Below are 9457 nucleotides of genomic sequence, written 5' to 3'. Positions count from 1 at the left end.
GGCGGTGGAGGTGGTGGCGCGGTGGTGGTTGGCGGCGGTGGAGGAGGTGGCGCGGTGGTGGTTGGCGGCGGTGGAGGTGGTGATGGTGGTGGTCGGTAACAGCGGTGGAGGCGGTTGACAGTGGTTGTTTTTGGCGACGGCGGTGGTCAGTGGTGGCGGCACATTGGTGGTTCTGCTGGTGGTGTTATTTTGTGGTGGTGATAATATAATAGAAATTAATGGTGGGGTTGATTTTTATTTTTGGTTGGGTGATTTAAAATTAAAGGTGGGGTTGTTTTTTATTTTTGTTGGGGTGATTTAAACTAGAATACACGAAATCAAAAGTACATCACCACGGGGCGGGCGGGCGAATCTCCGCGCATGCAAAATTAATAAAAAAAAAACAATTGCGTAGTACGGGCACAAATCTAGTTTAAACAATGTTCCCAATATATATTCATCAAGAAAGTGAATCGCTCTTGTGATTCATTCATCTGTACACTGTCCTAGTTTTTCTCTTTCAGTTGACTATTTGCCAAAACTAAAATCAAAGCTCTTTTCCAGTAGCAAGTACCGGACCGAGCAGGGATATTGTCTCGTAAAGACTGTATCCCCAAGGGTGCGACGAAGTTTTTACAGCGGATGTCTGCTGGCCGAGATGCAACTTACCCGAACGTAAGAGTAGTCCTTGACACCTTCCGTGTCTTGTTCGTTTTCGGCACAGGGGTAGTGTCTCATCACTTCCATGGGATTACGCATTCGCGACCATGTAGATGATGAAGCCACGTACTCCATGTCCCAGCTACAGGACTACGGGGTGATTATTTCCCTTCACGATCCTGCGAGCTGCAGAGTTACCGACGGATGTCCCCTTCCACAATTCTGCCATGACGGGTCACAATTCTGCCAGTTGATTATTTGCCATCACGTTGAATCTAAACTTCTTATGCGTGATCCATGCAACCTCGACACATACGCAATATTATTAACAAGAACATCTCCCACGTTAGTGTGTAGTTATGTCTGATGACAATTATAGATCCAGATTCCAGAAGCTACTTCACCCATTTTTAATTTTTTTGGGTATGCATCGATTACAGCAGACGTTAAAATTGTACGTGATATGCGTGATTTGCACAATAACTGGTAAGGTTTTGTTTCTTATTCTATTCCCCGGCCCACCCCACTATGTAAAGTGTCAGCCCTTCTGTCCACATTGAAAAGGAAACAATTTTAATAATAAAATAAAAATAAATCAATCAACGTACATGTGATACCATTTTGATATCATGTCACTGCCGAGAGAAATTGTTCTTGAAGAACCACAAGAAGCTAGGAAATACAATCATGTTCGATCCCATTTCACTCGCAATTTTGGCTATTCTCTTCTTTTCTGCTTATCATTTCTATATGTTCAGAAAACTCAAAGGATCTGATAATGATGTTCCGTTGGACATAAAGCTCAATTTACCACCTTCTCCACCAACCTTTCCGATCCTCGGAAACATTCATCAACTCAGCCCCTTACTTCACCAATCTTTCTACGAGTTATCTAAACGTATGGTCCAGTCATGCTCTTAAGATTTTTCAAAAAACCCATGCTCATAGTTTCATGTGTAGAGATGGCAACTCATATTCTGAAGACCCATGATTCTATATTCTTAGATAGGCTAACTTCAAAATCTATAAAACTCCTTCTATAATGGTTGTGATATAGCTCTAGCTCCATACGGTGAGAGATGGAAGAAACTTAGAAAGTTTTGTGTTCTTGAAATGTTGAGTATGAAGAGGGTGCAATCTTTCAAGTTCATAAGACAAGAGGAAGTTGATAAAGTGATTGAGAACATAACTCGTTCGTCTCTAGAGAGACAGACGATTAATCTGACGGAGATTATCTTCGCTTTGGCTAACAGCGTTATCTTTAGATGCTCACTTGGTGACAACTTTAAGAAAGATTATGCAGACAGATTTTCGGAGTTGATGATGAAGGCGACAAGCATGGTAATGGATTCTTTTGCTTTTGAAGATTTCTTTCCACGGCTTAAATGGATGGATACTCTCACTGGATACAATAGAAAGCTTAAGAGAACCTTCCAGGAACTAGATAGTTTTTTCGATCAAATTATCGATGATTATTTGCTTTCACCGTTACATGTAGATCATGGTTACCAAGACCATAAAGACGATAAAAGAAACTTCATAGATCTTCTGGACGCTGAGACAGATAACCTCGGTCTCAGCAGAAATAATATCAAAGGAGTAATATTGGTAAGACGAGATCATAATTTAATCAAGTACTTCAAAGGTTCATCATTAAAGTTTTTTAAATGATTTGCAGGACATGTTTGTCGCCGGAAGTCATACCACTGCAGCTATAACGGAATGGACTATGTCGGAGCTTATAAAGAATCCAAAGATAATGAAGAAAGCACAGGAAGAAGTAAGAAGCGTAGTTGGAAACAAAACTAGAGTGGAAGAGAAAGATATAAACCATATGAACTACTTGAAATGTGTTGTTAAGGAGACCTTAAGACTTCATGCACCTGTACCGACTGTGGTTCGAATGAATTCCTCTGACAGTGTCAAAATAGGAGGTTATGATATCCCATCAAACACAGGGATATTCATCAATATTTGGGCAATTCAGAGGAATCCCAAATATTGGGACAAACCAGAAGAGTTCTGTCCTGAGAGATTTGAAAGCAACCCTATTGATTTCAAGGGTCAAGATTTTGAATTCATTCCATTTGGATCTGGAAGAAGAGGGTGCCCTGGAGTGTCATTTGGTCTTGCAGTGGTGGAACTTCTAGTTGCCAATCTCTTGTACCGGTTTGACTGGAAATTGCCAGGTGGTGCTTCATATGAGGATCTAGACATGAGTGAAGATTTTGGGATGGGTACTTGCAATAGGAAGATTCATCTTCATGTTATTCCAACATTATTTCATCCTGCTGCTTCTTCTTAGTTGTGACCTAATCAAATAAGTACGTGAAACATGGATCCAATCCATCCGGTGAAAGGACTAGGTTAAATACTAGCCACGCTTATACATTTTGCAAAAGCAGTAAGTAACAGAACCTAACTTACTTGCCTAGAGTCAGTTAGTCAAGAAATGAAGGCATAAATGGTGAAGTTCTTTAAGGATGTGAACTGTTTTAAAGTTTATTCTGGATTTTTGAATTTGAGTCAAGGGTGTATAGTGAATTCAAGGTTGTGTTATACTGGAAACTATCACCACCCATATTGGTTCTCGATTAGATGAAGAGTTCCATTTTTCTCTTTTAATATAGTATTCCGGAAACAGCAGATTGGTTCTGTCAAAACATCTGTTTAATTGTCGAAAACTTGTCGTGTAGTATTTAACGCGTTATATGACAGACATGGAAGGTTTTCAAAATGCCTAATCTAGTATATATACTTCGGACCACTAATTAAAAACATTGGACGACGGTAGCAATTTGTGAGTCATGATGTAGCCTTTTGATCATTAAACAATCTGTGTCCAGAACTCGGAATGTATTTTCAGCCGCGTGCAAGCAGTGGTTGCATCTTTTTGGACTCTTTGAATCACAATCATAAGCTTGATGGTTCAACTTCAACCATGTTTCCTCATCAGTATCTAGTCGTACTCACTACATCTTGTTTCCCTTCCAAAAGAAGAAAAGCAATGATAAACATATCAGAAAGTCAGACCCTTCCACCAATTATGCATGGTTGCCCCTTTTTTGTGGATGATGGATCGTAGACATGGTATTTATATGGTGAATTAATGACCTAATTAAATAATGATGTTTATCATTATCAGCGGTTGGGGATGGGAAATCATTTTCTCGAGCCATCCTCCATGTATTTTTGACTATTGACCTGGCCGGCCGACTGGTCCCACTATATATACTTCAATTTATCAGTCAATAAAACGAAATTTTCATTAAACAAAAACCAAGGGGCACAAGAGACTTGTACCCCGATGAGATTACAGGCGCCAGAAAAGAAGAAGCAAGAAGTATACAAAGGAAGAAGAGAGTAAAGAACGGAGAAAGAAGAGCGAAAGAAAATAGAAGAGAAAAGAAAAGAAAACGGACCAAAACATAGTAGGAGATAATCTTTGGGGGATCATGTCTTCCGCTGCAATTAGTGAACCATTGCTTGAGTTTCCACATCAAGTACTTAATCTTTATTATCATTATTGCATTATTGGATTTGTATAAAAGTGCCATAATGTTTAGATATGATCACATATGGATTACTGGATTCATTTGAGGTTTTACATAGGGAAACAGAAAGGCGAAAAGACATTATACATTGAACTAGTAATCCCTGGTGTGGTTACCAGTAGCTTCGATCGACCCACACCAATCAATCAACTATATAATGCACTTATCGCATTAATATCGTCTGTAGTTGGTTTCCTCTTTTGTTGTCCACCTCCAATGCCAGAAAACATAACTGCATTTGTGTCCGAGCTATGACCAAGCCCTAAAACATGCCCAAGTTCATGAAGACATAATGATTCTAAATCAATCATGCTTTGGTCAGGATTAGAGCTCCAGTTTTCGTCTGCATCCAGATGAGCCTCTTCACCATCTGGTCCAGAAGCATGACCGAGAACTCCTAAAGGGCCATCAAAAGGATTACCACCACCATGAACGAGCCTGTGGAATCGCATCATAATGTCATTAATTTCTCTAAACGATGTTGGTACTCTAAACCTGAAGTTACTCACAGCTGACCATGAAGAGAGAGCTCGTATGCTGGCAGATTGAAGGGTTGCCGAGTCAACATTTGCTGCAGCAGAAGAGCGGAACCGATAGACGAGTTCCATCTTTGTCCATTATGGATTCTCAGTGAGAAATCTATAATGCGAGACAGTGTGTAAAGATCCATTATGTTTCCCATGATCATGATGATGATGTTTCATGCCTGATTTCATGGAAGTTGCGCCGTCTTTTGCAATGTCAGGCACACTACACCTGGGCATCTTCATTTGTTTCACTGTCGAAGTGTCTAAAATTCCACTAGTCTCCAGATTATAATTGAGTTGATAAGTCTTGATTGCAGATTCTAAGATATCATCAAACTCATCGTGGTTTTCATTCCCACTCTCGACGTTCAGATATCCAAAGTTTTTGAGATACTGTTTAGCTTCATGCAAGCCTTTTACCGTCTCTCCTTTCTGACACCCCTCTAGTTTGTTAATGTTAGAATACGGGCATCCAACTCAAAACCAATTGGCAATGAGTGGAGAATCCCTAAGAAGTATAAATAGCAGGATCTTATATTGCCCAACAATATGGGACTAATAATCTCAACACGTTCCCTCGCGTGTAGCCTCGTTGAGTCTAACACGTGGAACAATAAATCGGGTGACACGGAGTAAGGCACGGTCAAATGACTCGTCGCAAATAGCATGTTTTGATACCATATTAGAATACGGGCATCCAACTCAAAACCAATTGGCAAAAAGTGGAGAGGCCCTAAAGATTATAAACCACGAGATCATGAATTTCCCAAGAATGTTGGACTAATAATCTCAACACGCCCCTCACATGTGTGCAGTCCCTATTGGATACTCTTCACCGAGAGTTTGCTCTTAAAGATCTCGGTTCTCTTTCTTACTTTCTTGGAATCGAGGTTACAAAGGTTGGGAATGGGTTATTTCTTTCTGAGCGTCGCTACATTGAGGAACTTCTTGTTCGTGCTAATATGAGCTAAACCGGTTTTCACACCTTTTAGTTCATCAACTGATTTGCATCCGGTGAACAGTCCTCTTTTGGTTGATATCACTATGTACGGAGGCTTAGTCGGTGGACTTCAGTATCTTTCTATGACACGTCCTGATATTTCCTTTGCAGTGAACAAGGTATGTCAATATATGCATCAACCAACCGAAGCTCATTTTCTTCTTGTTAAGCGTATACTTACATCATACCTCCACATTTGGCATTTTACTGCGTCTGGTTCATAATTTGCGACTTATTCTCTCGGCCTATACGGATGCTGATTGGGCTGGTGATCATCTTGACCGTCGTTCTACGAGTGGTTATTGTGTCTATCTAGGTTCTAATCTTATTTCCTGGAATTCTCGGAAGCAACGACAATTTCTAGATCAAGTACCGAAGCCGAGTACCGTGGTTTGGCGATCGCTACTGCAGAGTTAATGTGGGTTGAATCACTTCTTCGTGAACTTCAAGTTCCTGTCCAATTTCCTCCCACTCTGTGGTGTGATAACATAGGTGCTACTTATCTAACAATGAACCCAATTTTTCATGGCCGCACGAAGAACATAGAAATTGATTATCATTTTGTTCATGAGAGAGTTCAAAGTAGTAAGCTTGATGTTCGTTTTGTCTCTTCCAAAGATCAGGGTTTCTGATGTGTTTACAAAAGCTCAAAAGATCATTTTGTCTTCTTCGATCTAAGCTTAATGTTGTTGATCATCCGCTTCGATCGAGGGGGAGTATTGGAACTATTTCTGGAGTCACGTAACTAGCCACGCGTACATAGAGTTTCCTTTGTTAAAAACTTGTGCTGTACAAGTAATACCCGTATATATCTCGCATCTCTTGTAACCCAAGAAAAGTTCTGTAACTTTGTAGTCAATAAATACAACAGTTTTTCTTTGTGTTTCTCATCCATGAACACCCTAATTCTAAGTCTCAACTCTTAAGAAATCCAAAGGGTTGAGTTGAATCTGTGTGGGACAGAGTTGGGTATGGATAAATGGCTAACACCAAGAGAACTAACAATATCAAGTTCCCCACTAGCATAATGTTAGCCAATGCAAGAGGACACTTGATATTGTTTCTGTTTCGGAAGTTTTGAATTTATAAAAGATTTGAATAGGAAAGTTAGTAATTACTCAATAAACTATTCAACATAGCGGCCCTAAACAGCTATCAGTTAGCGTCTGCCATGTTCATACTATTTGATAATAAACTTATTCATCAGTGTTAGCGGTAGATCATAAACAGCGATTGGTTCGTGTCAGAAAAAAAAATGACGCATTTAATTATAAGTCAACTAGTGCTGGTGCATGCAGTTGATTGCACTAGCGGAAATGATGCTTTTGATATCTACGTGTTACCTGATATTCTCCGAAGACCGTTTCCCCACCTATATGACCCTCGTTCTATAATCAAAGCACCGGCCAAGACATTACAAACTTATTCGGACATTATTTGCGTCCGAGGACACATAGAGATAGGTCGATACTAATTTTGTCCTCATGCTAATCACCTACGTTCAGAATCTACCTAGATAGTCAGATAGGTACCTATTTTGTCATAATTCACAGAATCTAGTCGACGAAATTAAACTTTACTAAAATTTTAATTCCTACAATATGTCCTTAATAATTGTGGACACACGAACTACGCGGGGGTCCGAATGCACACAATCAATCATTAACGTCTAAAGAGATTACGATGATGATATCCTGATGTGGATTCATTGGCTCAAAACCTTCGTGTTTATCATGGCCTCCTCCAACTACCCCGTGCGTGGCGATCATGCATGGGATACAAGTATTAAAGGAAAACAAAACATATAAGCGAATACGTGCGGAGCTAAATGAATGTAAAGTGCTGAAATGTAAATAAGACCAAGGTTTACGTGGTTCAGCACTAAGACCTACATCCACGGGGTTTGTTGTTCTACTATATTACTCACGGTTACACGAATAGTTGAATGACTTTGGGTTTACATGTTTCTCTCCACTAAGGGATTAACTTACCCTTACTATTCTCTCTCTCTCTCTCCTTCTCTCCTGATGTTTTTTCGATCCCCTTTCCTCTTTGTGGAGATTGGGTATTTATAAGGTTGGAACGTGGGACCCATCTCTGAAGACCGTTGGAACCTTATCTTCTCGTGTCCTTGCGTCCATCACGCGGAGGTCTGCGTTTCCCCCTCGATCCCGCGGAGGCATCTTCGCTCGTTCCACAGGTTGGTCGACACGTGCACTGCTCAGAGTGTTTAATGCGGGTAGTTGAGGGGTCTGCTCGTGTCAGACAAGTGTCTTCTGCCCCTGTCAGTCCGTGTCAGCTAACTTTCTCTCCCCGTTGATCTTAGCCCCTCTTCTGGGGATGAGATAAAGCAACTCCTCGGGGTTTATTTGGTGCTTCGCGACGCATCATGTTTTGATGTTTCGGCTTGCATGCTTTCCACGTACCTTTCTGTATACACGTGTCCGATAGTGAGATATATGTGTACACAATTTGCCCCTTTTCTTCGGGCTTAAATGGCTAATGGGTGCCTTGAAGTAAAACTATCGTTGCACATTCTTCTCACTCCTAATAACTTCTCCTAGATACTTGGGCACGTCTTTTATTCGTGCATTAACTGCTTATGTAACGGGCACGTTTTCCTATTTCTCCCTTAATTTCCTCTTTTCTTTCGGGTATTTTAAGGATAGAGAGGAAATTTAATTTCATTCTTCCTAAACACTCTCTCAGTTCATTCTTCCTTTAAATTTCCTTCCTGCCTTTATTGAACCTGTGACCTTAAATTCTCTGTCAGTCTTCATTGCACCTGCGATCTTAAATTCTGTCAGTCTTCATTGCACCTGTGATCTTAAATTCTCTCTTCATTGCACCTGTGATCTTCTACTTGTTGTTTTTGCCGGTGAGTTTTTTTTTTCTTTATTTCACTGTTTTATGCCGTGTTGATTTGTGAATTTTCTGCTACTGTTGTTCCTTGTTTGTGATGAAGAACTTTTTCTGATGCTTGCATACTAGTTTGCCCCTGTTGTTCATCTTAAATTAAGGAAGCCATTACTTCGAGGGTGAAATATTGAGCATGTATCCTAATTTTAGGGTTGCTATGTTATCGTGGTTGTATTGCTATGGATGTGTTTTTTTTGATTTTTGGTTATCGTGTGTAACTTGTTCTTGATTTTATTCTTTCCGCAGCCATGTCTGACCGTCCGCGGCCACTTATGAGACTCCTGATTCTAGGTTGTCGAGATCTCCTCAGCGTCGAGAGTCTCAAGATGATGTTCGTCGGAGTCGAGTTTCTTCTGGAGCGAAAGCCTCGTCCTCTCGGGAAGAGATTCCTTCGATAATTCCGTCTGGTTCACGAAGAGTCTTTAATCACTCAATGGTGCGTCCTCGTGAAGATACTAGGAGTACGCAGGCTCCGCCCCGCGCTGTTGCTTTTGACGTTCCTCCTTTACGTTCGTTAGTGCCCGAGCATCATCTACGGTCTTCTCCAACTTTTAAAGGGAAGAATACAAAGGGCGTAGCTCCTAGGGTTGAATCTTCAAAATCCCCCCGTGAAGAGAAAAGCGTCTGAAGCGTTTGTTAGTTCGTCCGGCCCCGCCGAGAGGATGAGGCTGCTGCTCCTTGATACGCAGTGTTCTGTTAGCAGGAAAAAAGTAACCTTCAAGCATATCGATCTTGAAATATTCAAGGAAAAGCATGAGCTTCAAGCCTTCGGGTTCGTTTCTATGCCCCCGAGGATGATATTACGTATGAGCTTATCT

General features: G+C 40.8%; 2 protein-coding genes across 2 annotated transcripts; one reads left to right on the top strand and one right to left on the bottom strand.

Annotated features, from left to right (window-relative positions):
• The first annotated feature begins 1691 nt into the window (after positions 1-1691).
• On the top strand, positions 1692-3314 carry LOC113329468 (cytochrome P450 71A1-like). The gene is made up of 2 exons (XM_026576340.1): positions 1692-2247; positions 2318-3314. Exons 1-2 carry the CDS (start codon positions 1753-1755, stop codon positions 2942-2944), a joined length of 1122 nt encoding a protein of 373 aa, XP_026432125.1. The 5' UTR covers positions 1692-1752; the 3' UTR covers positions 2945-3314.
• Positions 3315-4339: 1025 nt separating this feature from the next.
• On the bottom strand, positions 4340-5923 carry LOC113329833 (metalloendoproteinase 5-MMP-like). The gene is made up of 3 exons (XM_026576658.1): positions 5909-5923; positions 4900-5161; positions 4340-4764 (listed from the first exon to the last, which is right to left on the bottom strand). Exons 1-3 carry the CDS (start codon positions 5921-5923, stop codon positions 4340-4342), a joined length of 702 nt encoding a protein of 233 aa, XP_026432443.1.
• Between the last annotated feature and the right edge of the window lie 3534 nt (positions 5924-9457).

Source organism: Papaver somniferum, unplaced genomic scaffold (assembly GCF_003573695.1).
Source record: "Papaver somniferum cultivar HN1 unplaced genomic scaffold, ASM357369v1 unplaced-scaffold_117, whole genome shotgun sequence".
Classification (NCBI taxonomy): Eukaryota; Viridiplantae; Streptophyta; class Magnoliopsida; order Ranunculales; family Papaveraceae; genus Papaver; species Papaver somniferum.
Note: the sequence above shows the minus strand (reverse complement) of the source record. Positions and strands in the feature narration are given on the sequence as shown.

What these genes read in the sequence shown, in the direction of transcription:
- LOC113329468 (XM_026576340.1), top strand. Translation starts at nt 1,753, where the DNA reads ATGTTGAGTATGAAGAGGGTGCAATCTTTCAAGTTCATAAGACAAGAG. An exon ending in ATATCAAAGGAGTAATATTG is followed by an intron (nt 2,248 to 2,317) that starts GTAAGACGAGAT and finishes AATGATTTGCAG; the next exon opens with GACATGTTTGTCGCCGGAAG.
- LOC113329833 (XM_026576658.1), bottom strand. An exon ending in CGCAACTTCCATGAAATCAG is followed by an intron (nt 4,765 to 4,899) that starts GCATGAAACATC and finishes CTTCTGCTGCAG; the next exon opens with CAAATGTTGACTCGGCAACC.